The 27,859-nt window shown below is 38.0% G+C and overlaps 6 protein-coding genes across 17 annotated transcripts in view; 3 read left to right on the top strand and 3 right to left on the bottom strand.

Moving 5' to 3' along the window:
- The window catches only part of LOC143425524 (uncharacterized), a 268,189-nt gene extending 265,710 nt beyond the window's left edge, over positions 1–2,479 (top strand). For 2 of the 10 annotated variants that reach the window (XM_076898402.1, XM_076898399.1), the window contains exon 16: positions 2,090–2,478. In XM_076898402.1, the coding sequence (XP_076754517.1) occupies positions 2,090–2,343 (254 nt within the window). In that variant the 3' untranslated portion in view covers positions 2,344–2,478. Of the gene's footprint in view, positions 1–612; positions 758–1,370; positions 1,575–2,012 lie in introns of those variants that run through there. The other 8 variants (XM_076898400.1, XM_076898403.1, XR_013102046.1 and 5 more) reach the window with 7 other exon arrangements.
- A 2,765-nt stretch (positions 2,480–5,244) lies between these two features.
- Tspan6 (tetraspanin 6) lies at positions 5,245–14,749 on the bottom strand. 2 transcript variants are annotated; one of them, XM_076897809.1, is made up of 5 exons: positions 14,517–14,749; positions 6,651–6,839; positions 6,388–6,564; positions 6,105–6,305; positions 5,245–6,030 (listed from the first exon to the last, which is right to left on the bottom strand). In XM_076897809.1, exons 1-5 carry the CDS (start codon positions 14,574–14,576, stop codon positions 5,956–5,958), a joined length of 702 nt encoding a protein of 233 aa, XP_076753924.1. In that variant the 5' UTR covers positions 14,577–14,749; the 3' UTR covers positions 5,245–5,955. The 2 variants fall into 2 exon arrangements, with proteins under 2 accessions (XP_076753924.1, XP_076753925.1); XM_076897810.1 differs by lacking the exon at positions 14,517–14,749 and adding an exon at positions 12,684–12,749.
- Positions 14,750–15,588: 839 nt separating this feature from the next.
- LOC143425551 (uncharacterized) lies at positions 15,589–17,896 on the bottom strand. Its single transcript, XM_076898451.1, has 5 exons — positions 17,646–17,896; positions 16,403–16,591; positions 16,145–16,309; positions 15,851–16,063; positions 15,589–15,780 (listed from the first exon to the last, which is right to left on the bottom strand). Exons 1-5 carry the CDS (start codon positions 17,703–17,705, stop codon positions 15,637–15,639), a joined length of 771 nt encoding a protein of 256 aa, XP_076754566.1. The 5' UTR covers positions 17,706–17,896; the 3' UTR covers positions 15,589–15,636.
- A 294-nt stretch (positions 17,897–18,190) lies between these two features.
- Positions 18,191–19,230, top strand: LOC143425552 (protein FAM177A1). 2 transcript variants are annotated; one of them, XM_076898452.1, is made up of 4 exons: positions 18,191–18,290; positions 18,362–18,643; positions 18,717–18,836; positions 18,924–19,230. In XM_076898452.1, exons 2-4 carry the CDS (start codon positions 18,569–18,571, stop codon positions 19,170–19,172), a joined length of 444 nt encoding a protein of 147 aa, XP_076754567.1. In that variant the 5' UTR covers positions 18,191–18,290; positions 18,362–18,568; the 3' UTR covers positions 19,173–19,230. The 2 variants fall into 2 exon arrangements, with proteins under 2 accessions (XP_076754567.1, XP_076754568.1); XM_076898453.1 differs by lacking the exon at positions 18,191–18,290 and having other exon boundaries at positions 18,335–18,643.
- A 171-nt stretch (positions 19,231–19,401) lies between these two features.
- Positions 19,402–23,994, bottom strand: LOC143425527 (uncharacterized). The gene is made up of 11 exons (XM_076898410.1): positions 23,739–23,994; positions 23,445–23,539; positions 23,192–23,346; positions 22,977–23,107; positions 22,762–22,897; positions 22,311–22,689; positions 21,702–22,237; positions 21,244–21,616; positions 20,839–21,164; positions 20,522–20,756; positions 19,402–20,444 (listed from the first exon to the last, which is right to left on the bottom strand). The coding sequence occupies exons 1-11, from the start codon at positions 23,815–23,817 to the stop codon at positions 20,082–20,084; spliced, it is 2,808 nt and encodes a 935-aa protein (XP_076754525.1). The 5' UTR covers positions 23,818–23,994; the 3' UTR covers positions 19,402–20,081.
- Positions 23,995–24,089: 95 nt separating this feature from the next.
- LOC143425543 (ubiquitin-like protein 7) lies at positions 24,090–26,187 on the top strand. The gene is made up of 4 exons (XM_076898436.1): positions 24,090–24,613; positions 24,828–25,033; positions 25,107–25,243; positions 25,317–26,187. Exons 1-4 carry the CDS (start codon positions 24,469–24,471, stop codon positions 25,870–25,872), a joined length of 1,044 nt encoding a protein of 347 aa, XP_076754551.1. The 5' UTR covers positions 24,090–24,468; the 3' UTR covers positions 25,873–26,187.
- Positions 26,188–27,859: the final 1,672 nt, after the last annotated feature.

Here is a 27,859-nt window from a genome sequence, read left to right as displayed (position 1 = left end):
TTGCACATCACTCTGAGATACTTTCTCCTATCTATATAAAAAAAAAAAAAAAACTATACCCTTCTTCGCTTAAAGACACATTACCAATGGAATCTCAGTCACTAAAGTTGTTTAAACGAAACTGTGTAAACGCTTGCGTCTCGACCAAACGTCTCTTCCTTGCTCTCGTAAAAGACCAATCACGTTTCTTCGTTCGAGAATGCTTCATGAAATAATAAACAAATCGCTTCCGCTTATCACAGTTTAAATAACATAATTAACAATCATACACACGGGAATTCACGCTACTATACCACTTTTTTCGCGCGAAACACATTCCTTAAGAAGTATATCACGATTCGCTCTCGCGGTATGGAAAAGGTGACGAGTGAAACGGTAATTCTCTTCGCAGCGACAGTCGAGGGGTATATTAGCGTGGGTTCTGAGACCGACACGCGTTGACACGTCACGTTGTTAAACGACTTCGGTCGTTTAACGATATATAACTGTACAGTCACGAAACAAAGAAACAAAAAAAAAAAAGAAAAAACAGAAAAAGCAAATAGAACGGAACAACAACACGAACGCTGGTAGCCCTCGCTGTACATAGCCTTTTCCACGTTTTCTGTTCAGATGGTAGCTCCTACGCGGTGTGCTTTGATTGTCACAAGAAAAGCTACGTAGTTCGGCTTAGTGACGATCAGTTTCTGTAACCGACATGCCAGTTGGGAGGAATCGTTTCGCCGGGACCTATTTTGGGCCTGAACCAACGTGAACTGTACGGCTACAACGGACTTTTTTTCTATTGGCTTACTAACAGATCATTAACCAGAAGACGTTAGAATGAATTCGTTACGGTTCACCTTTACGCAATTCCATTTTGTTTCGCGTCGATTGGAGGGATGAACGTCCGTGGCGCGTGCTACTACGAACTCGTACCAATTTACCATCGTACATCTTGCGTTCTGTTACGTACGTGTCGAAAAATTCGGTAGCGAGACGTGTGCGCAATTGTTTGCGCCAATGGACTGTTGTTCGTTTGTTTTATTTTATTTTTTAGAAACCATCCACGAAATATAACATTCGTCGCGACGAGAGAATCTTGTAACGAGACCATGTGTGAAACGTGCACGCGACTACGTGGTACACGATAAGTCCGATCGATCGGTGAGATACGACAATTGGGAATGGTAAATCGCGTTTGCGCTTAGATGTACAATTTTTGTGAATACGTCCCGGTTAGTCGATCGTTCGTAAAAAGAAAAACATTGTCATCGCGTTCGTGCAACGGTGCGGCTGGAATTGCGTCAAGGGTAACAAGAAACAATTGTTTTCTCTCTCATTCTAAAGGATGCATTCCTACTGGTTGAACTGATTCTTTTCATTGGCAGGTGTTCGACTTTTCCATCACTGTCTATTGTTTCCATCACTTTCCCGTCGTTCGCCATCCTACAAGGGAGGACTGTAATAACCCAGAGTCACTTACGTAATTGGTGCATTAACATTTAACACGGTAATCATCGGTATGTCTCATCTCCATTCGTTTCGACCGCATCACGTTGCTCGTGACAGGCAAACGGCATCGATTCAACCCGATACCTTAAACCGGTACCTCTCGTCGATCATGTCAACGTTGCATAACGTAACACCAAAGTGTTTATTCCGGGGCGAATATCACGAGTGCGCCGTTTGACTGTCACGAAATCGTACGTAAGATGGAAAGTCGAGCACTTGGCAATACACGAAACTCTCCGTACACGATCGGCTCACGAGAGAAGTTAACTGACGAGTCACGTGGGCAATGTGAGGCAGAGAAATGACGCAAAAAAAAAAAAAAAAAATAAAAATAAAAAAATGCAAAAAAAAGCTAGAAAAAAATCTCACGAAAAAGAAAAAAGAACAAAAGATCGCACGGACACGTGTGTAGCATACGATACGTAGATGTACGCATATAAATGGAGAGTGAGGGGGAGAAAGAGAGAGGAACGTGATACGTGTAAGAGTGCTAAGCCGAGCTACTCTGTGTCTGCTAGAGCCGGTATAGGAAGAGAGAGAAAAAGAGATCAAGTGAGGTCTGAGGCATGTTGACCCGCTGCGCTTGGTTTCTCAGCATCGGCGGCCCAGGCACACCGTGTGCTGCGACTGCCGTCAACCTGGGGCTCATCGAGGCCGTCGATCATCGGACGAGGTGACGATTTCTTCGTGCGATACGGGGACAAGGAGCGCGAAGCGGTGGCCTCATTCGACTTCCTCGACGAGATCGTGGCGCCCTCCTCGACGGGCTCGAACGCCAGCCTCATCGATCTGGACGAGACACCCTCCGCGGAGCTCCGTGGCGACGTCATGAAACTTTCCCCGCTCTAGAATCAGCTTCGACTCGAGTGCCCGCCGCGAAGTTACACGCGTCCCTCGGCGAGGACTCTTGCGAGGATTGGCAGACTGTTCCGCTGCCACCGCTGACCGCGTCGCGCGCACGCGCGGTACGCACAGTAGTGGCGAACTTGAATTTTGCCGCGCGCGCGTCCAAGTCTCGGGAATCGCGCCTCTAACACTACTTTGCGTTCGCGTTCGAGAACGGTACACTTTGATTTTTGCTACGTTCGTCAGCGCGGAACGTAACTTTGGTGGCAAGCTACGCGTTGCTTCTTCTGGGCGAATATATACAGATGTATGCCCCACGGATGTTTTGCTAGGGGTTGATACTACTTTAGCGTAACGATATCTATTTATTTTTGTTAAATCGAGCAGAAAACAGTTGGCGCGAACTTTCGATTGCACATTCGCTTTCTATAGCTTGGAATATAGAGAGAATGCGAAAACGTTTTTCGAGGATTTCATTTGTTCACGTTCTCTTCGTGCGTCAAACTTTGGATCCTTTCGGTTCTGGAAAGCAATTATTCCCGCACAAAATATGTACGACTACACGCGAGTCGATGGAATCGAAGGAACAGAATGCATGTGTTATTATATCGTTTGCCTATTTATGAGAGAAGTTCTCAAGGTGTACATTTCATTTTGATTTCCAACTACTTGCTGTTCGTCGCTACGCGAATATTCAAAGCTGTAAATAGAGTACCGACACTCCTGAGAATAAGAATGATCGTTCGTTATCGACTAATTGCGCCTCCAAGATGTTAAGCTGACCGCAAGGTGGTGAAAGATCGTTTAATTTCGACGGGCGAAACTTAGCGAGGAGTTATTTATTTCGCGCGAAACGCTGATCGCGTCGCTTTTCTAATTTACGAGCTTCTTCCGGGCGAGATGTTGACTGGGCGATTTGATTTAGCCGGAGCGATGTTACTCTTTCTTGTTAATTTAAATCGATGTATATAGAACAAGGTCGGAGGACAAGTTTATTGTACTCGAAGCTATACTTCTTGCTCACGGGATGGATGTAGACTTTTTAATTACTATGTGCACATAAGCATTAAAGTACGTAACGTAAGAGGTGGTCTAAACACTATTAGCGCGTAATATGTACAGTACAGACGAGTTGTAACTGCGAAGGGAATATCATAGACTGGAACTATGATCGCATACTTTTTACTGTACACTCGGACACTTCGATTAGTACTTCCATCGGCGGTCTCGTTTCACTGGCTCGCGAGACAGCTGGTTTTTAACGAGAACTGCTCTCCTACTGCGCACACGAAATTCCACTAAAATCCTCGACGTACGGTTCCGGTCAGAAATGTCAAGCGAGATCGATCGATCGATCGCGAGAGAAGTCGCGATCGCGGCGTTCAAGTTACGCGAACGTGACGTTCAATTATCTAGATAGACTGTAACCGTTTCTACATTTTTTTAAAGCGGAAACGTGCGAATTAAACAACGCAACGCGTCGACGCGTCTCAACTTCCGAGATTGAGCTTAGAGGAATCGTAGATTAACTGCTAGGGTACCGGTCGATTTTCTATGGACACGAATTTCTACACTTTCCAGGCGACGATCGTTGAAGACGCGCCGCGATTCTCCTCTCGTTCGCCAGGGACACACGCGTCTCGCGGATTCGTCCCGTCTTCGACGATTAAAGCGTCGGATGCGTCAGCTACGAGCGTTTGTAAGATAAAAGTAGAGGAAGTTCAAATTCGTACGGATGTATTCAACCGCGCGATCGACGCGCGACTCGTAGAAGATAGGGGTAACGAAAAAAAAAAAGAAAAAGAAAAAGAAAAAAAATGTAACGAAGCAACAAGACGGGAGACTGTTAACTGGAAAATAGTAAACGCTATGATCTAAACGCCGTGCACGAAGAGATAGACGTTCACGTCGTGATTTGTACATGATTCGTACTACTTGGAGGACTCGTAACGTTCGAAATGGTTAACTTGCGTTTGATCAAATTGCTAGGAGTAACATAGTTCGTATGAGGTATCAAGTCGATAGAAATTGAAATATTTTACACGTAGATATATATATTAAACATAATATATGTATATTAAACATGATGGATATTTTCAATAATTGAAACTGGGGAGAGACTGTACGAGTATAAAGTTGTCCTTTCGATTAATCAATTTTTACGAACAACTTCTAACATACACGTCAGACGGGAATAGTCTATTCATCCTTTGTATGTTAAATATGGATAAAAAGAGTTATACGTACTATATTAAAGTCCGAGTATATGATATATTATTATTGTTTGTATCTAACGACGATAGAGCGGTGTTGTCGCATCGTTAACTTTTAATACTTGATAACTACAACGAACAAGTTCCGAATGAAAACAACTTTTGTCCTGCAGTCTCGGGAAGATGAACGTTTAACGATAGTTTTAAGGTACGCGTTAAGTGGCGTCATATTGAGAACGCGATCGCTCGAGCACCGATTCTCCTTTATCCCAGTCGAAGGAAGGGAACCATCGATAAATATAAACGTAAGATTGGGAAGTTGTAAATAGTATGTATCATAGCACAACAGATGTAAGTTATCCTCTCTTGAACTTAATAAATAACGACAATATAACGAATGTAAAGCCGCATGCCTCGATGTCCAATCTAAACAGCCGTACCTATAGAAACATCATCAGTCCACTCGATTATATTTTCCATTAAAATCGACAAGTATTTCAATAAATAATCCGAATGATTTGACCCCTTGCCTTACGATTTAACGAGCGCACGAGTACTAATCAAAAGGGAAGTCGAACGTATAGCAGTAGCATAAGTAAGCTCGAGAAGAATAGGTATCATTTTTATGATAATGATAAAAAATTATATATTAATCTTAAACAGTTGGATAAAATAAATTTGATTATCCTCCTATCTTTCTACTAAATTTTATTATCTCTCGGGTATAATGAATGTGCGCTGTACAAGTAAAGATATAAATTGTACTACATAAAAGCGTTCGTAAGCATTGTGTAATATTTATCAAAAATGATTACAAAATTTACTTCTCTACAATGTTCGCGGAACTACGTAATGCACACTGCGGTCTAGATTCTCACTAGACGAGAATATCTCGTACCGTCTTGTACTATCTTCGCGCTTTATACTTAGAAAATACTTCTTATTCCAGGTAATTAACGAGAACGTTTCCTAAACATGTGCATAAAAATGGTAAGTTACGCGTTAACGTATACAAAAGTTATGTAACGAGAACAGCCATGAAACTTATTTAGCATATACGTTTCGCACCAATTGTTATTATTTTATACACTGAAAATTAGGTAAATTTCATAAGTTGGCAATGCGTAACAAAATAAAAAATACGTTAAATAATACATTTATACATTCGATGTCGCGCATCGGAGTGAAAATTTGAACGAAAATGACATTTGATCTCATAATCAGAGGCACTGCTGTATACCTCCTTCGTTCGCTAGTTTATCGTTCGTAGGATTACCTAAATTTTTTAATTCTATATCTTCTATCCGGTCTTATAATCGAATAAATCAATAGTAGTATTATAAATTATATTATCTTTTTAATTTTTTCAATGTGTACTTCCTACTCGAGGTGCGTTGATGTCTCACACCCTGTAGCCTCTGCGTTCACTGTTCCTTATGGAATTCGCCAGGCAAAGTGCGAAAATGATACCGATCAACTGAAACGACATACGATTATATATTTCACGAATATAAACGAAACGATAAAAATCGTAAAAATGATAAAGCTCACCTCAACACCGGCAACAGCGATAGCGATACTGCCAAGTATTGTTCCTGCAGTGTTAAGAGCATCTTTTATCGCTTGCACGCAACCCTCTTGTGCAGATTCGTTTGCAGAGCACGTGTCTCCTTCCGGTTTGTTGCAACAACTCCAAGGAATAGGTCCGAGCTTGTCGAAATCCATAGGCGAGTCAATACCGCAGCACTGAAGCTGTAAAAATTCATTTAAAATTTAGTAAACTCTTTGAAAATGTGGTCAATGCTACCGGATTGACCGCGAATAAAATACATACGGTGCTCTGAACAAGATCGACAACTTCCCTGTTCTCGGGCTTCGCATAGTAACTGGGGAACAGAGTTCTGTAGTTTTCCGTGATGTTGCCCTGCTTTTCGATGTTTTTGACCACGACAAACGCGTAAACCGCGACCGCCACTTGCACCAGTAAGATGAACAGAAGGAACGAGGCGAACTAAAAATAAAATAGAGGGCATCGATCGGTGCGCAATCGAGTATCGTGTCGCGATTAAAATTGATATTCGTTCGCTTAACGCTTACGGTGATTGTCATGCAATGACTCTCCCGGATGGCGCCGCAGCATCCGAAGAACGATATCACAAAGATTATGCTCCCGACAACGATCAACGTTATCGACGGGAACGTGAGATTGGTGTCAAGCTGTTCAGATAGGTTCACTACCCGCAGGTGTATTACCACACCAAGGGATAGGATGCCCAATCCGCATACCTGGAACAGACAACAATTTCAAAGATTAAACAAAAAAATGACAAATCGGTGTAACGAGCTACTGAACTGGAACAAAGGTATTTATTATGAATATCGTCGTCTATGTACGTTGTTTCTGTGATCGCGCGTTTCAATTGTGAAGTTTCATGGCTGTATAGACTTCCGTTGGAAGGCACAAGACGGCATGTTGCTTTGTCGGTAACCAGCCGCTTATTATTACGTCACGTTGCACAATGTGCATTAACCGGTTGGCATTGAACATTCTGTAAACGGTAGATCGCGATTGCGAGCGTCCGTAGGTGAATTTAGGTCGTGTTCCAGGTGCGAGCCTGATGGTGGTTCAACGGACTTCTAACAAAGAATACTTTGCTTCGAGAGAGACTCGTGGCAAACCGCAATATTTTCAACGAGATACGCGAAACGTCGTATAACTCGTGAACAAAAATATACACGAACACCATTAAACGGTGAGTAAAAAACAAGAAGGCGTACAACAATTTTTCATTTATCTTTCTTCAAATTCTATTCTTCGTTCTTCTATTTTTATACGATCCGCGTTGATCGAGTATGGGGAAACTGTGGATTTCAGAAATTTCGCCACGTTGTTCGAAGGTTGAGCATGTTATCTAATGATTCGTCGATAAAACGTGATCAATAGCAATGCTATCAGCCTCGTGTTTCAACGTTTTTCATCGACTAACCGAGTACACGCGTCATATCATTACTCCTTCTATCGTGTGAAAATATAAACATTGATCGACGCGAATATTTACGATCTTCTTTTTCGAGGAGACAATTTTAAACAGCTGCTACTCTTACCACGATATCGTGCTTAGAGGTTTCGCTAAATTAACGTACGAAACGATCGATACACTAGAATCACATATACGTACACTCGAACTGGTGTACTCGAGTGCGTCTATCTATAAAAATGATACGGCTACTTTATACGATATATATCCGATCGTAATCAAAATTGCGAGTAAAAAAATTATTTCGTGTTTTTAGCGATTGTAACAGATTCTATCGAGCTACTTTTAGAAGGACTTGATATAGCTCTATCATTAGCTTCCTCTCAATCGTGTATAGAAACTATGATAAACTCTCCAAACAACGTTGTTAACGATCGTTAGATTCTAAGAACCGCGAAATCACTGCGAAACATCGCGAGTGATTGCGAACACGAAATCATCCGCGATAAGATACTAGTCAGAAACGTTACAAACAAGGTGAGCAACGCTCGATCGCGGGCAGGAAAATGAACGAAACGTGCGATCGATCGAGATGTTGTTTGGATTGTTCTAAAAATTCTAAAATTACACGATTCCGTCGTCCACTTCGTCGATGTTTTATCGAGACCGATCGGGGAATCTAAACGGAATTGTAAAGCCGCGCGATACTGAATTGCCGCGGGCAAATAAACGTGCCGCTTGGCGTTTTTATTACCAGTTAAAGGACTCGTGGCGGTTAAACGTTGAAACGGCGACGAATAATTCACGGGTGCAAACAGATCAATGGAATATACTGGCTTAAGTAAAGCCAATTGCATACCGATGCGTACACACTCTATCCTTGACACTTCACGCTTCTCGGCTTACGTACGAAACTATTGAAACTATGATCGATGCTGGGAAGCAAGCCATGTGCGACGAATGCCTCTCGTTCGATTTTAGAGCGCGACGCGAACTTATCGTTTCGAATTTCCCGTCGACTCTGTAATTACGCGACAAAGCGAACCTCTGGAGGAGAGCTTCTATAACTCTTCTCCAAGTAGGTAAGTACTTGATCCACTTTACCGACCGAGCGACGGGACCAAATCGAAGGTGAACTGAATAATTTATTGCGAGTTGCAGTTTGGTCGACGGAATGTTTCAGTTGTCGGGATGCGTGACAATTAGAATTCCCTTGAACGCCTCGACCGAATGATAATTTAGAAAATTCCCTTTGCCTTTGTACCAAGGGAAAAGGTGAAAGCGTACACGCATAGGCACGGCTGATTGGACGTATAAATTGATAGCGTCACGTGTTGCGGGTAAATCCCAACAGGAAAAGAGCAGTGGAAATATACGTGACGTTATAAATGATTCAACGCCTGTACAGTTATACTAGCCCTTTTTTGCTAACGATACGTTCGCAAATAAATGTTCGCTGCCATCGAGGTGATTCGTATTGATTTTTATCTAACGGTACCATAAATTAATTGCTATCTGGGTTAATAGATAAATATATCTAGTCCACAGATTGCTGATTTATCCGATCAAGTACACGCGTCGTTGAAAATGATTTCGGTCGAATTTTCTGTAATCAGATAGAACTTGTGAAGTTCATGAGATTTTATCAAGCTCTAATCGTACACGGCACGTTACTCCGATCCGCCGCCATGATAGCGTTGAAAATGTGCGTTTGATGATCTAAACTGGATGAGATCATTTCTATTCAACGGACACCTCGGCACCGACTTCCTCTGAAATCTTACACGTCTACCGATGCGAATAAAGTTCAGATCCATTGACATCGTCTGCGCTGAACGCGGTTCTTCTCAGCCCACGATTTGTTTTGCAAATCAAAGTACAAGTGTCTCGAGCGGTGTTTAATTTTCTGAATGAAGATTTAAGGTGGTCTGATTCGGGGACACGCTGCGAGACGTCTCGAACTTTCTAAGTGAAGCAAATCGCGACTGAGCCGCTCCAATATTCTCGGATATTCCTATTCCTTATTGAATATTCCTAAAGACAGTGAACGTTTAACAACGAAGGGATATATTTATCGAGACGATATGTCGAAACAACATCGATATGGTGATTAATTGCTTATTTAATTCCTTATCACTTAATAAGTGCTCTTAATAAAAATTTGATACTGAAAAATGGAGATAACGAAGATAAAGCGTGGAACTTAATCTGTTCGACGAAATGTGCATTAATTAATTCAGTCGCTTTTATATTTGTAGTTTAAACGACTGAGCGTATTAATAGCTAGGAAGCGAACAGCATTTATTGGCATGTAGTTGCTATTAATTAACATCATAGCGCATGTTCTCGCTTATTTAATCGATGATCTATCGATCTTCGAAATATTTAACACAACTACAGGACGCTGAGCTCTTATTGGTAGAGAATTTAAGGGTCGACGCCGGAGAGGTCGAAGTAAGACATAACAAATTCAGGAGGCTTCCAAAGTCTTCTGAGAGAAAGAAATTGAAAAACTCAGCAAGTACGCACGCGCACCGTGGCATTGGGCGCAAACTCCAAACGCGACTCCTTTGCCTCTCGACTTTTGTTTTACTTGAAAACGTAGCCTCGCTCCCCTTACGTTTTTTTACCGACGATTGTCCCATACCCCGCGTGACGAAATCGTTTCAATCCCAACAAAAGTAACAGGTTCCGATCGCCTGGGGATGTAACAAAACCTGTTCGCGGCTTTGCAAACATCGAAGCCTTGAAAGGTGTTCCACGGAGCCACAAAAGAACGTGGTTATTGATTCTGAGCGTAAAATAACGAAAACTCGCGGATGACTCAACCGCGTTTCCTTAGAAACGTGCGATCTTTGACGTATGATAAAGCCTGAATCGACGGACGTCCTATAGAAAAGCAGTAAAATCGGCTGGTGAAATTCTGTGGAAGCGCAAGAAAGGTAAACGTGTCAGGCGACGTTGTTTCACCATCGAATCGATTTTTTCCCTTATCTCTCTGTTCGCGGAGAAAGTAAAATCGTATAGCTCCCTGCTACAATGATACGGATCTATCAGAAATTCTCGAAATCGCGCCAAGTGTTCCACTCGATATCTCTACGAGCACATTTTCGGAAATTACAGGAATTATGTTATTATCGCGCTTCTAGATTTTATCTCATTCGATACGTTAATATCGCCACCTAACGAATGTTGCAAATTTGCTTCGTCGATCAAGCGACATATCGTCGGTGTTTCCTGGCAACTCTTTGGTACAAATAATTGATCATCCAATTAAGAAACTGTGTAAAACATTGGTAACGAGCCACGTGTTACTGTGCACAACGTATCGTTTCACGATGTGCAAAGTAAGAGATAACCGAGTACATCTTCCATATGCTGCATCTATTGATCAACATATCAATCAACCTTTATTACATCATATCGAATTAGCCCCCCATTTGAGGGAAAAGAACTCGTGAATGGCATTCTGAATAGGTTAATTGGGTACAACGATTGTTCGTGACACAAAAGAGGGTACTCCAGCCATTTTAATTCAACAATTAGAATACGTGATTCCTTCCTCTCGTATCTACAATGAATTATGTAATATCAATACCAAAAAAAAAATTTTCATTCTAAAGCAGATACTATCTAGCAACGAATAAAAATGCTTCAATAATTCAATTTTTGATCAACCGGTTTACCTTTTCACCGTCAGATTCGAGTTAAAATATTCGAAACTTACGAAGTTCATGTTTACGGCTGACCTTTAACGAAACGATTAAAATCAATAACAGGAAAAATATAAATGTAGAAACGCATCGCATCATCTGTGGCATTGTTAACGCCACGTACTCCATTCAAAATTTCTCAGACGCAACCTTGGTCGGCCAACCTATTCCTCGTGCCAATTATAGCGTCTCTCGTGCCAAAATCTCGTCATGTTCGACGCGACAGAAAGCTTCGTTTCATTTTATACAATGTTACACTCGCCTGAAACGTTCTATCGCGCCTCAATCGTAATTACCGGATACGATAAAAGAAACACACTGATAATAATGTGGTTTTGCGCTGTGTATAGCGTAATCGGTGATCAAGATCGTGGCGCGGGGGCGTACGATTGAAAATTGCGCGGTGTTACGTAAAGAAATATGAAGCAGAAGATAACGTAATTATTTCAACGTTTGCTGTCACGCAAGACGGACACCGTTCCATTTCTGAAGAAATAAATATTAATTCCAACGTTCGCGCCAACAGAAATTTACCGTCGAGGCGAATAACGGATCGTTTCGTTAAAAGAAAATGAAATAAATGGAACGATCAGCATCCAACGGCTAGAACTTTAAACTCCAAGACAAGTATGACGCGCGAATTCCGAGATCGCTTGTTATCACGTGAGTGCGCCGCATCAAGCTGAATTCAATTGTGGTAGGAGTTTCATTTTCACACGAACGTGTCTCCCAAGCGCCAAGAACGCGTGAATTCTTAATGATGAGTGACTCACAATGCAGGAAACTCAATACTATTCTCCCGACTAACCTACAGACATTACCTGACCGAATGAAAAGTTTGCACGCAGAGCGTTACGCTTTGTAGCGATCCTTATTTACACGGCGTGTCGTTATCACGACGCAATCTTCAATGGTTTCTTACGATTTACCAAAAAAAAAAGGAAAAAGATGTGATCTCTGTTAATTGTGATTAACACTTGCACGCGAATATAAATTATTTCGACGTATTACGCGCGTTAAGGGTATTTGTAAAAATACCAAAAAAGGAACGCGTACGATTTAACATTGTACTTTCAACGAGCCACAGATCGCCGGGTATGTCATGGCGCAACCTAGCCTTGAGCGAGACGAGGAATTTGGAGCAGAATACATCCAGTTTTCCTCTGACCCTGGAGAAATGACGCAGTTTCATTCTGAGCGCATAAACCGCTCCAGACTAAAATCCCACCAGCTTTCCGTCGAGGCGCCTAGACGCGCCGGCGAACCGTGTTTTCTCATTTCTATCGCCCCATTTCCAATTCCTGTTTTCCCTCACTCGGTTTAGTAAACAGAACGACAGTGTTATTGCAACAGAGAAACCGTAAAAAGTTCCTAAATATTTCTTCCGTCACCTCCTACAGCCTACTTCCTTAAACCGCCTACAGATCTGAACCACTTACGCAGAATGCAAAATTAAAGAAAAACAGCAAATATTTGATACAATCCGAGACGCAGGTCATCTTGATGTTTTTGTTAAGCCCAACGCGTCGATTTTACTGCACAAAATCCAAATACTGTACGGAACGATGCTAGAGCGATTATAATGGCGACGCGTAAATCTGACGAGCATGGAGCGAACACTAACATAATGGTTAGCGTGGTCTTCCTAAATACGTGGGCAACATTCTCGCTTCGTCTCTGCCTCTCGTTCTTCCTCTCCTTCTCAAACGCGTCCATCCACTTTTAGTCATCATCCGGAATTCCCTGGCAACCAGTAGTTTTTTTCTACCTCACTTCGAGTAGCTCGTTTAATGAAGGCGATACGCATATAATCGCGTGTACGCTCTTTTTATCTGATGAAGGAATGAAAAGGGAGACAAGGACGACGAGAAAATACTGGCTGAAGAATACTTGGAAAGGGGAATAAGGAAAAAGCTGGGCGAACTGAGAGTAGCCTTCAGAGTTACTTGAGAGATACTGAGATTTAAATGTATAGGTATTGAAGTTAGACCGCTGAATGTAGATTACTTACAGTTGAGTACATATAGAGTAGTTACATCGATTATTTAATAGTCGTAAAGGATATACATTTACCCTCTTTTCTAATACGATTCAGAACGCACGGAAAAACTAGGCATTTCGTACTTCATACGACGCGAACGGTATCCTTAAGTGTCTCGCATATTGTCATTTTTAACAGTATTTCAATATATATATATATACTATCTTCCAAATTCGATATAAAAAACAAAATGTAGATTAGTTTCCGACACTGATATATGTATGAAACACAAAAATAACATTTCTGTCGAATTCATTGCTAAGCATTGTCTAGTCTACCGATAATGCATGTCAGGCACCGCAATTTTTAAACCACAATGATATCATCTTATCGCATGACTCATACTGTGTCACTTACATTGGCGTGTGTTGCAAAAAATATGTGCGAAAAGTATACTGACACAATATTTCTAGCCCAGCCCTCGTTGGTTATCATTGTATTTCAATTATCCATCGCGTAATGATATTAAAATTAACAATATTCCGAATTTATCAATGCGACGTAGAATAGAGAGGCGTTTAATTTATTGCAGGATTTTCACTACGAGTTAATCGCCCACGAAAGGTCATTAATTGACTAGATTACGAAATCAAAAGGAAAGTTACAGTTGTTTGAAGACCAAACAAAAACTAAACACCCCCTCCCCCTCTCAGAACTTAAGGAAGAATGCAACGATTGCAGTGAAATTAAGAACGAAGCTATCCATTTAAGGAAAAGTGAATTCGCAGTATACAATCATCTAGACTTCTATAATCCCTAACTGTAATAGAAGAAAGGAATTCTTAACAAGAACAACATGAATGTAAGAACCGCTTAAACAGGTTGTAAAAACCAATTATCGAATAACAATAACTATTTATCGATCTATCACAGCCATTTTAATATAATACGTATATTAATTACTCGGTGTAAAGTAAAAATAATGTAAAAGCAATTTGCACCACGTGATGAAAGGCAATAAACTACGTATTCTATTTAGTAAACTACCAACGAGTCCTTGAATAATGACAGGGGAACAAAACACTTTTACATAACCAAGCGTTATGCTTAAAGGCGTAGCATTCGTTTGAAAGACGAAATTACGGATAGTACTTTCGAATTCACCACTTTGCGATCGTTTAACAGATAATAAACGTAATCACAGATTCTTCGAGCATCGCGTTAAATCAAATACTGCGCCGTAAAACCATTGGAGTAGACTCCTCGAGCGGAGTTCGATAAGCAGACTTACCGCGAAAATGAAGTTAAATATGAAGAGCAGGTACTTAATCAATCCTATTCCACAGCCCATCTTAGCAGGTAGTAGATTCTCCTTCGAAACGATCAAAACCGTAACAATTCCAGCAGTCGTATGGCGGACGCGTAGCGGAGACGCTCAACAGGTTAAGTTAGAGGTGGCACAAGCAACAGACGCACACCGACGCTCGTGTTCAACTGGCACGACGGCCGAAACGGGTTTCAATCGTGAAGCGCAATAGCTTAATAGCGCCGCGCCCGCTTTATCTCGATTGCTTAAGGTTTATTTCAACAAACTTCGCGTCGGTATCGATAATGTGAGTAACATCGAAAAATATCGCTTGAAACATCGAATTCCTCGAAAGGTTCGATGAGAATCAATTAATCATTCTACTTAGCTTTCGAACACTCCTGTTGGCGAGTATCCGGTTTTAAAGACTTCCTGCGGCTTATGGCCGCGGCAATTACGATCGCAGCGGAAGCGAGCGTTTAGAAAATGTGTAACAATTATATAGGTTCAATTACACTTTCAGGAATCTTACAAATGTTTATTTCCGTCGTAATAAAATAGTACAAATTTGTATTGTCTTGTAATAAATACATGTGTCATTATTATAAGTCTGAGAAACGTCAGGCATTCATACTCTTAATACAAAGGTAAATTCGATAGTAAAAATAGTCTCACGTCGATATATAAATAATGTTTAACAATTCGGTCCATTGTTCGCAATTATTTGTTTCCGTTCGATCGAAAAATGTCTTTACGTTGAGGAACTTCGTACTCGGTGCACTTTCGAGAAGGGCACGGCATTTTTGGCATTAAACGCGTTACGTTTTATTGCGTAACAAGTATTGTTAACATCTGCGAGAATATTGGAGAGATGCATGTTTGATGCATTCATTATGCGTTCGAAAGGTACGAAGTATACGTGCATGTTAAAACAAAATACCAAACCGAGGTGTGATTACGGACTAGCACTACAATCGATATGAAAATGTGCGTAATATGACAGCAGGAAAAGTAAGCGACTAAATGTAATCGTTCCTTTGGAATCTAACAAAATATTGATCCTCAAACGTCGTTTTATTCTTTGGACGTTGTCGTTTTATTTTGACTAGTTGTTGAGAAGACTACCGCCTGCTCCTGCATCCTTGGACGCGCGCGTCAGTGATTGCGTAGCCACCAATTCAATCTTTCTTTTTTCTCTCCTTTCCCGGTATGCTCTTACGTAACAAAACATGCACGTTATGAAGCAGACCTAAAAATAAAACTGCCATAAGTATTTCAATTCTATTTACAATGATTCACTGACCAACAAGTTTCATTACCTGCAATGACACTGTACATAATGCGAGCAAAAAAATATGTAGAAGAATTGATCTCGTACGATTTAATACTGCATGTTGACAACCGTGTGCATACAATGTTGTACACGCGCCGTTTTTATCACTAGAATCTGATAACGATGTATCGCAACAAGACCAGGGAACTGCATCTTGATCTTGATAATCAGATGGTCCGTTTACGCCGCAACAGTGTAACTAGGAGAACCAGATGGTTGTTTAATTTGAAATAAACGTAATACAATAAATTAATTTTGCTCTGTCTCCTTTTAAATGTACCTTTGATTGCATACGATCCCAAATAGGCTTATCGTCCGATACAGCTAGCTTGAAAACATGTTCGAGATGTGCTTTCGGTAGCAGATCCACTTGCTCGTGTTTGACAAGGGCCCAAGTTCCAGCACTCAAGTTAACAATCATAATTAATATTAGTGCTACGGAAAACTATCGACAAAAATGAATATAAAATTATAGAAATAAAAAAATATTCTACAATCGCTTGAAAAAATTGATAACAGAAATAATAAGGACACTTACAATTATAACTTGGCCAGTGTTCGTGAACTTTAAAAATTGCCAAGTACACCATGCTACCACACCCATTATCAAACCAATCACGAGCAACGTTATTGATGAACCACACACATTGCCAGGGGTGAGGGGTGAATATTCATATAATTGATATATGAAAAAGCCAGCGCAAATACTTTCTATCAGACCGCACACCTATGAAGAATACAAAGAACATTTACTTTTTCATTTAAGACGAATTTCTTGCTCAATAATAATATGCGTTAATATATAAGATAGAGGATGATTGTATCTAATCGTCACGCGTGTCCGCGATACCGAAGATCGAACATTTCGAAGTAAATGGTGCGATAACAGGATTCTGAGTTCCTATCTGTTATTACACTGTTTCGCGTTAATTGCAATTTTTAACTATGATATTATCAATCGAATAATATTTTGCTTGTCATCTTGTTGTCCAGTGTTCTTGATAAGTTTACTCTTTCCATGAATAAAACATACTTTGTAAGATTTAACGCTATCAGCATACTGATTACATGTACGTGTACGTATATAAAATGTTACACGCAAATTGTTCTGTCTACGAGTAATCTCACTAAGCAATCACATTTATTAACATTATTCAAATTACATAAATGTTGCGCTATATTAATTTCTAGTAATACCAATACGTAAAGCTTTTATCATCAGTGTACCATGAATACTATCCAGCGTAAGTACGATAGATTATATCGATATCAAAGATAAACTCTGGAAATCTTATCTGCTAAACATAAAAAACAATTGCACGATTCCGTGTTAAAAATTTGAGTTACGTAAACCTTACTATCCGCGATAAAACTTCCCGCGAAGTATACGTATATTTGATTATTACTTCTTAATAAATAAAAAACGAAACGAACGATCATAACTATAGAACAATGGTAAAGATTACTTGTTTAATACCATGTAAATAGAAAACAAGTAGTAATTCAGGAACAGAGAATGTAAAAACGCTCGAAAGAAAACCGCGCTAATAGCAACCAGTTGGCGGGCATCCAGCTGCACGACAAATTGGACACTAGTCACCAACTGTGCGTGCTGAACTCTTAATAATAGAACATCGAAGGACCAAACTAAAAAAGATCGTATCGTTTCGCTCGCATCCTAAACCTTGAATTAAATCAATCCACTTGACTGTAACATTACATTGTAATTCATCGCCTGTAAACAATATCGTTCGCAATCAGGGTATCAAATACGCACTTACACCAAGAACAATAGCACTACCGCTAAGGAAATATCGTAAACAAGTAAGTAATCGTGCCATCACAAATTAATTAGCGAAGAGGCTACCACTAGTTTAACATGGACTACAAAGCGATTAACGTAAACCAAGGAAATGCAAAGGACGTCACGATAGAGTACCAAACAACTGTCGCCACGGTGACCAAGCGCAAACCTCAAGTCTGAACCGTCAGTCCTTGTAGTACTAAAGGTGAGCCACAAACATAGCTAGTCGCATACTACTACTCTTATCGAGGAACTCTATGCATTGTAGCGTATATTTATACTATACATTTTACGCTACACGTTCATATTTAATCGTTATTTCTCATCTCTTTCGATACATTAAATCTCCATAAATTAAAGTCGATGATCATTAGACTGGCAGCCACATAATAGATGTAGCATAGATCTTATGTTACGTGAAAGTTTGCTTTCTATGAACTGCAATATCGATTTTGAGAAGAATCAGTTTGCGTCCCCTATGATTTCGTGTGGTCACTTCGGAAATTAAACGAATCGGTAACGATGTGAGTGATACTAGAATGATACGAAGGTTCTGGGGACCCCCGAAATGGAGGAGCTGAAAAATATATTGTGTCAACGATCTATCGTATACCTTGTTGATGTATGTACTTTTTATTGTAAGAAACAAATATAGGAAGAAATTTATTACTCACTGTACTTTATACAAAAAAGGTATAGTTCATGATTCTAGTATTCTTTGTAAACCATTTACTTCTAGTTCAGTTACCAATGGCCATCGAGTACACTTGAGTCATAGAGATAACGAGGTTACGTATTGTTCTGCTGACAGTTTACACCTCAACTGAAATGCGTCAAAGTGCCCATAAATATCTTTCTAGACGTGTCTAAGTTTTTTGATAAATAATTAAAGTACTTACTATGGATTCAGAGAGAAATAATCCATGCGAATTGTCCGAAGTTATTCTAACTGAAAATGAAGAATCTAGTACGCAAGTATGTATATAAAAAAAATATGTTTACGTGTATATTACAATTACCGTGTTATTAACGTATAAAATAATTTTAGGATAAATCATTAAAACGACCGAAGCGTATATTGCATTTTTCAGATGGCGATTATGAAGAGTATTCAGAAGATGAAACAGATATACCAAATACAAGTAAAACAGTGAATCAAGTAGATCCAGTTGAGTTTTATTCATATATTTACTTATATTCAGTATTTATATTTTTAAGATCAATAAAGTTGAAAATCGAAATATTAAATTTCTAGAAAACTTTAAATTGGATACCTTGGGCCTGGCATCGAACTACTTCGTTTGGCAATGTGATACTGGATGGGTGTGACTATGTAGGTGAATGGTTAGCTGGCTTTTTTGGTATTACAACGCCCAAGTATCAGTTTGAAATTAACGAATTCTATAGACTTCAGGCACTTGAAAATGAAATGATTCGCAAACAGGATTTAGAGATGGGTGGCTGGAATAATAAAAACAAAAATAATCTTATAAATACGCAATGAATGCACAATTAAACTGTTTTATATTTATTCATTAAATTATTTGTTTTATTTTAGTAAAGTATACTTTGTGCTTGTATTGTGCAAATGTCTAAATTGTTACCATGTGATCAGTATTTAAAAACTTATAATTATTTATTTGAATGTGTAATTTTTCTTTTAGATATCATAGATATTGAAAATAACAAAATATATTATAGTTGCTTGGTTAACACATTATTATTAAACAAATTATTGTTATTAATATATGAACATAGAAATATTGTTTTATACAGTACTTAACAATACTGTATGTATCTTGGATTTTTAAAATTGTTTATCAATTAATACTCTATTTAATACAGTACCAATATATCTATTGCATATTATTATGTATGAATGTAAAGGATTCATAGTGTACAAAAAATTATCTTGTTTTAGAAATGTTTAGTATTAAAATACTTTTATATATAAATTTGTGATACCTATTTTACCACAAAACTGTTATATAGTTAATGTTTTGTGACCACTTAAAAACATACATCTAACTACTAAATATAACTATATTTAACAAAACTAATTTTGTAATTATCACGTTTTATATTATAAATTGGCATAAGCAATACTTTATTTTATAAACCTTTTATTAGACCTTGAATGTTCCCTTAGTATGTATTTATTTTCCCGTGTACATTCATCTGTCCATTTATAAATCATGAAGAAAAATTTAAATTGTGTTTAAAATAAGGTGGAATGATGACATGTTACACTGTTCAGTGCTAGAAAATGTTCTTGTAAAGAAACATTCATAAGCTCTTTATATCATTGCTTTTAGCACAGCATATACCTGCAGTCTTGTATAGCAGGAACTGATATTCGTTTCATATATTCTATATGAGTAGTCTTTTATATTTTCGAAGCTCAAAATATATATTATGTTTCTGGCACAAACCTATGTAAAGCACTAGTCAAGACTAGTAGAGAGCTTTGAAGACCCTGAGGTAAATGCCTTTGTAGCCATGAACCTTTATACTGCTCTATATGAGCCAACATTTTATTTGCTACATCAGTTCTAAATGTAGGTGGAAGATTGCATATTCCTAGATTGATCACTGCAAGACCCATGTTACTATTAGGATTAACACCAACTCCAATCAATGTTCTGCCAATTTTACACGCCGTCAACATTAAATCAGCGGTCAATTGAAGTTCCTGTATTTCCATCGATGCAAATTTTGACGACAAATTACTTTCATACAACGAATGCGAAATACGCTTCACCTGTTTCGTTACTTTCTGTTAAATAGAATAGAAATATTATTTATTTATTCTTAATACGGGCTTGTATTTATTCTAGATTTTATTACACATACCGCAAATAAATCGGCTGAAAGGTACTCTAAATTTACATTATCTGGATCAGTTAATAATCTGTATAATGTCGATCCTCGATTATCAGGAATTTGTTGTAAATCCTTCGTCCCTTGATTCTTACTCAATGTAAGTACCAAAGTATCTAAACGCCCCAATTCTAATATAGCATTGCCAATTTTATATTCTGAATCTTGGAAAACGTGAATATCCAATAGTTTCGTGATACATTTTTGTCTTTAAAATGAAGTATATTCAGTAAATATCTTCAATATAATGATATGAAAAATAACGATACGTTAGTTAATACGTTCATTACCTTGATGCAAATACTTCAGATCCTTCATAATTATCATCAATACCCATATCTATTTCAGTAGTTGGATTCCATGTTAATCCTGCAGCTATTAAGTATCCAATCCATGCAAAAGGATGTGGAGTAAGATGATGACTCCCGGACCAATGAGCTATAACGATCCCTACTGAATCTTGATCAAAAGATGTTTTTATTGCATTCTTTGTATTTGCATGTGTTGAAGCTGGACATCCTGCCAAACTATTGTAACTAGCTGTTCCAGAACTAGGTAACACATTACCACCTGCTATTCTAAATGTCTCTGTCCATTCAGAAAAATCATAATCAGCCTGCAATGTAGAATCTCATAATAATTTATTAACTTCATTACGATTCATTAAATACTAAATAATGTATTATTTTATTCACCTGGAAGCCATATTCAACAAGAATAATGTTGCTGGGTACATTATGGAATTCTGCTTTGGAATGTAATCCATTTGAGCAGAGCAATAAAGTTGTAGTTGGACTTAAATTTAAAATATGCCAAAGTTCTTGGAGACAAGAATATGATTTAAACACTTCTGACATATCTGTTTCTATAGTCTCGTTAACTGATAAATTCAAGTCGAAGTTATCCGCTTGAACAAGCAAATTAGCCAATCTAGGTCCAACGTGAACATAACTTAGACTTGGAAATACTGCTAATAATTCTTGGAATATAGGCCACATTTGTGGCAGATGATGCTGACTTACGTTAGAATCAACATCCAAAGTCGGTACTAGATCCAAATGTCGATCTCTGAAACCAAGTTTTTTTTTTAAATTTTCAATGTAAACAGATGCATGTAAAAAGAATAAAATTTAACGCGGAACTAGATACAAACCTGCAATAACGATCAAGTGTAACCATTTCTGATTTTGAATAACATAATTGCCAATCGCAATTCGGAGTAAGCCTTGAATACAAATGCAAGTAAGATATTTTAAATGATGACCATAAGTCGATCATATGCAGTAAATATTCTAACGTGGGTATACGTCCTCGAGGTGAAATATCTAACAATATACCACGATGTTTAAATCTCGGTTCATCTTTTATAAAAACGGGCTCAATTTCACATGCTTCTGATCTATTGTGATTTTTGCTTAATCGTAAAATTTGTACAAAAGTACAAACTGCATAATGTAGTCCAGCTAAACTTCCAGCATTAACTTTAATAAGATTTTGTGATATATGCAATTGGTATCCTTCAGGTGTATTAAACAGGTTTTTATTTACTATACATTCAATTTTGTTATCGTTAAGTAATTTGCCAGAGCTAGGGTTGACTTCACCGATTTTCACATCGTAACCTAACTCTAGTAAATAAGTCCTGCTAATTTCCCAAACATCTAATATTCTGTGTATAGACTCGCTACCCTATATAATAATGCATAATTTGTAAGAAACTGAATAAAATGGTATGTGTTACGACTACACGTGAAAATTATACCTGTATTATGGATATAAAAAGTTCTTTCCCAGCAATGAAAGGTGAAGAAAAATTTTTTAATTCAATAACAGTTTTTGGTTGTGGCCACAGTAAACTATAAATTCCATCTTTCTCTGTACTTTTAGCGGGACTTTCTTTGCCAGATTCACGCAACGGCACATCGTATACTGGATCTAATGATTTACTAGAATCAATAGAAAGTTGACTCATGTTACTTGAAATACTTTTCTGACAGAAATTCCCGTCCGCAAACGTCGCTGTTGGACTATGCATTGTTTCACTCTCGTTCGATACAAAGTTTGATAGAAATCTTTGAAGAAAACAGTGCAAGGATTGTTTTCCTCTAGAAAGGTCATATGGAGTTTTTCCTGCGAAAGTTCTGTAACAGAGAATTTATTAGCTATATTCAATACGTTCATATAGAGTATAGCGAAGTGTGATTTATATATACCCTTTGGTTGCTCGTACAAGAGGATTGGCACCTGCTTGTAACAGTTCTTGACAAATAGCAACATCACCACGATTTACTGCATCATGTAATGGTGTAGCACCACAGCCATTAACAGCATTCACATCTGCCCCTCTGTCTACAAAAAAAAATTATAATAACCTAATTATATGTTACTAAATACAATCTGCATAGTGAATACCCCTCCAAAAAATTACCAATTAAGCAGATAACAATGTCTTTGTTTCCATAACAAGCTGCCCAATGCAAGGGTGTATTTTTACTACCATGAGAATCCCATGAATTTACATTCAATCCAGCATCTAACAACTGCAATACTCTGTCTACCCTTTAAATAATCATATACCGTTGTAAAATATGTAAATATATCGTTAGTATTACTTATGAACACATATAACTATATATTCCATACTCGGATGCAGCAGTTGCTCTTAGTAATTCTTCAATATAAGTACGACGTATTATATCACTCGAAGCAACATCTACAGCATTATGACCGTTGGTGTTCTGAACAGCTGGATTTGCTCCACAACTTAATAGCGTTCGTACTATATCTGGTTGATTTGCCTGTAGGTTTTTAATACAAGTAAATTAGAAAAGATTTAGCTCTTTCTATGAACTGCAAATGCAAATTATTCTTTATAATATAGAACTTATAAAATTACCTTCGAAGCATATGAGAGAAAAGTACCTTCTTGCAACAGTGGTTGATTTAGAATCTTTTCTTTTGTTATACCTTCAGCTGTATTACCATTTTCACCTAGTAGAAAAGTTGTATAAAGGTTTTGAATAACTGTTCCTTAAAGATTCCAATACAAGGAATATAGGATGTATTACACTTTATAGAGCATAGAGTCTATTCACTTTTTAATTAGAATTTCGATAAAGATTATTTCAGTGTAACATTATGCGAGAATAATATAAAGTTTTGATGTAATATTAAAATTTGTGACACGTACATGCATCTAAAAGGGATCTAATTATATCGGTACGTCCATGTTCGATAGCTGTACGAATGTTTTCGCAAATGTCTTGCATTTCTGCTTGTTCTTATATCATGTCAGAATTATATTTTGCACTGCATCGTAAGCGTATTGTTTAAATGTCAGCTATGAAAATTGATTAGAAACATTTCACTAAACTTTCTTATCATATTGCTCGAACAGTGTGAGGTTGTATATCGCAGGAATATCGATACATCCAATGCAAAGAGTATCGAGTAATCGAGATAATTATCGATCTAATGCACTTCAAAAATATTATTTCAACGACGTATATTTTAATAATTAGAATACGAAAGAAGTAAATTTTTTGCAGTGCGCAGTACATCCCAACATAACAAATTATTTACTTTGTAGTAAATAATAGCTTTATTTGATTGGTAATAGTTTGAATTTGCAAGTTCTCGGGATTTTACGATATATTTTGTTCTCATATATTGCAAGTTCATTCTGTGTGCGAATAATAAAACATTAGAAACAATGTAGCGAAAGTAGCTCTGACTTCGATCGATTAAAGGTATTTTGTAGTGTAAGACGGATGATTATATGAAGGTATGAGTGAAAGAGTGATGTAAAGGAAATGATAAACGCGTCAATTGCGCTTGATGATTTTGTAAAATCGAAGAGTGTATCGACTTTAGGAGTGTACTGCGGTTGTGTTTTCGAGTAGCGTTTCACAGTGACGATAATGAGTTCAGAATTAATTTTAGGTGTTCGCTTAAATCCCGAAACGCTAACTACAATTAAGTTAAACGATGTTAACTTTAAAACGAAGGTTGAAGAACTTAAATACGAAACAGCTGGGAGGGTTAACCTATCAAAAGAATTATTTGGTGAGATGACACTTTTCATTCTTTGTTCTCTGGCCTAATTTCTTTCCAACTATCGTCCCACTTTTCTTCTAATATTAAATAGACCGTACAACGCGATAGTAGCGCGTTATGGAAGATACAGAATTATTTTCGTCAAAATAATTATATTGTAACCACAAACATGTATACTTAACTAAAATAATTCTACAATGTATTGTATTTTACTTTTGTTTAGAATTAATTTATTGCGGATGTATTCTAGAGGATGATATGACCCTAGAATTTTATGGTTTAAAAAGCGGCGCAATGGTACACGTTTTGAGAAAAAGAGAACCAGAGTTGCCTTCACTTCCTAGATACATATCAGAAGCTAATATTTTACAGCTTGCATCTGCATTTAAATCGTTTAAGGAAAATCCTGAGCTTCGAAGTGCTTTGAACGTACGTTGGTCACTCTGTACTTATATAACTTATGCAGATAAAACATGTTACAAAAAGTATTTGTTCATTTTAGGGCTTAGGTAAAAAACCAGAGGTCATGGATAATATCATTTCGTCCTCTCCTGGATTACACGAAGATACCGTGGCAATTGCTATTTTACAAGATCCTGAATTAATGGCATACTTTACAGACGTGGATACGGTGCGAAGGTAAATTTGATCTTACATGTTTCTTAATATTGTAATTGTTTAAAATTATTACATATACTAATTGTGCGAGTAGATTTGCAGATGCACATCCAGTCTTGGTAGAGGCTGCTCAGAATATAGCCGCAGCTGTTCATGCTGAAGCACATAAAAATGCAACTACTGGCTCCAACTCTTCGGTGTCTAACTCACAGCCTGCTGTCTATCCTTATAATTTGGACAATTTAAGCGATGACGAAGAAATGGCAGGGGATTCCTCACAATCTTCAGACTCTACACAACCACCAAATCTATCTGCTAATCCACCAAACTCTATAATTACTACTGCACAACTTGAAGCATCAATTTCTAGAGCGAGAGCCAGAAGTTTTCCCCTTTCTAATTCTCCTTCCTCTACTTCAGCTAGTAGCGCGAATCCTGGTATAATAACTACAGAAATGTTCACACAAGCTATGCAGCAAGTTCATTCACCGACAGTTTTACCACGATCTTCCGATCTACGGCGAATGTTAGCACAAATGCACGAAATAGGACTGCAAAATGATACATTGAACCTTCGAGCATTATATCTCACGAATTGCGACGTTCAAGCAGCAATTGAACTTGTATTCAGCGGTTTTAGCAATAATTAGTTTATTAAATTTGAATCTATATAGTGCACTTATTTAAATGTTATACACGAAATTATAATTGCATATACCTTATTTTTACAGATCGATTTACGTTTATAGACTTAAGAAACAAAAAACTTTTAGATATCTAAAAAGAACTTTAATTATGTTTATATTTTGTTTTGCCCGATATGTAATTAATAAACTTTCGAAAGAACAGTATATGATGAAAATTTTGTTAAAGTAAAGAGAGAGCATTATAAATTGTTTATATACTTTTGATAATATTATTAATAATCATATTTTATACAATTTTGTTAATGTAAATAAAACCAATAAATATAAAATAATAAAATTGTTTAGCCAACAATATAATCATAGTAATTGCATTTACGTTTTAATATTCAGTCAATACTTGGTATCTTTTCGCCAGTAGCGTACCGCTTTAAGGCGCACCATGTAAAAACAATTTATTTCACTAAAAAACTACCGTCAAAAATTCAATACAATGAACATATTCACACATCTGTGTATACATAAGATACGTCTTAAATAAAGTTGATATTTCAAATAATTACACCGTTTCAGGCGACACCGCGAGTAAAGTGTAAGTACAAGATAACACGTGTATCGTAAATTTCAGTTAGATGTGTGCAAAGATACTCCGTATATACGTATCTACGGACGTGATTGTGTACGAGCGGCCGATTGAGCCGTAACGAGGGGGAATTGTACGATGTTCCGTCAGTAGGAATCGGGATTTTGTGACGGGTGGACGCGTCGAGTGGCGAGTCTGAGGAATCGCACGAGTACGTGTGACAGAAGCGGCAGCAGCACGTGCTTGCCGAATACGCAGAGGGGTGCACACCGGGTTTGTTTTCGTCTAACTAGTGTTAAAGTCCAGTGAAAGGGGAGGCAATCCGCGTTGTGCGTGGAATCGCGAACGTAAGTCGAAAAATCGCCGGCTGGCTTCGTTCCACGTTGCCCGAGATGCGGTCGGTTGCATTCTCGAAAAGCGTCGAACATTAGGATCGTCCCAAGTCTGACGGACAGATGTGAGAACAGCTCGAGGGTGTGAATATTCATGGCGTGAGGTTATGGGGGAATCGGATACCTGACAGACACTCTATTCCTCGCAAGCTCCCTTTTACCGTCGCTGAGAAAAAAGGTGAACGATCAGGTACTTGCCTGGTACTTTAAACAGTCCCGACCGATTCCTTTTCAAGTGAAAGACACGTGTCCCTACCGGTCTTTCCCCCTGTCCGTACGAGAATAATGCGGTGAAACGTTAAATTGTATTTGGAGCGAAGCACCCGGCGCCTAGGGTGAGCCGGCTGCGTTACTAAAGGCTCAGTTTCCTCAAATTTCTGCTGTTATTTACCGTTGAATTTTCGCTTCTAATACTTTAAACGTAAAATTTAATTTCCTTGAATATCCATAAGAATAAATTCACTTTGATATTAATGTAGTTTAATTCGTTCACTTACGAATTCTGTTTATTTTTGTAACGTATTTGGCTGCCGTTGAATCGGATCTTGTAATTAATGTTGTGATATAATATAACAGTGAAGGGAAAGCGGAACTTGCGGAGGGTAATCGTACGCTAACTTCCTCATATTGTTTTCACTCTTCTGTCATAGATTGATAGTCAAGTCAGGAAGTTGCTTTTAAAATAGAATAGTACAGTTGAAATACCTTCGGAAAATAGACGATTGGGAGGGTTTACGAGGTTGTTTGTCGTTCTATAATCTCTCGCAGCCGTTTTCGTGAAAGCAATACGAACTACTAACATCGCTCGTGCGAACTTCCGGTACTTCCTGTCTTCTTTTTAATTTATCGAGAATGGAATCCTTTTTGAATCCTCAGTGCTTTATTTGAATTTCTTGTGTAGTTTTTCTCTTCGACTATCGAGTCGTGATTAGCTATTAATTAGTAGCAATTAATTATGAGTATTTGCGAGTCACAATTAATTTTTTAAACTTCGGCTCATTAATAATTCCTGATGAAA

This window comes from Xylocopa sonorina, chromosome 7 (genome assembly GCF_050948175.1).
Source record: "Xylocopa sonorina isolate GNS202 chromosome 7, iyXylSono1_principal, whole genome shotgun sequence".
Taxonomy (NCBI): Eukaryota; Metazoa; Arthropoda; class Insecta; order Hymenoptera; family Apidae; genus Xylocopa; species Xylocopa sonorina.
Note: the sequence above shows the minus strand (reverse complement) of the source record. Positions and strands in the feature narration are given on the sequence as shown.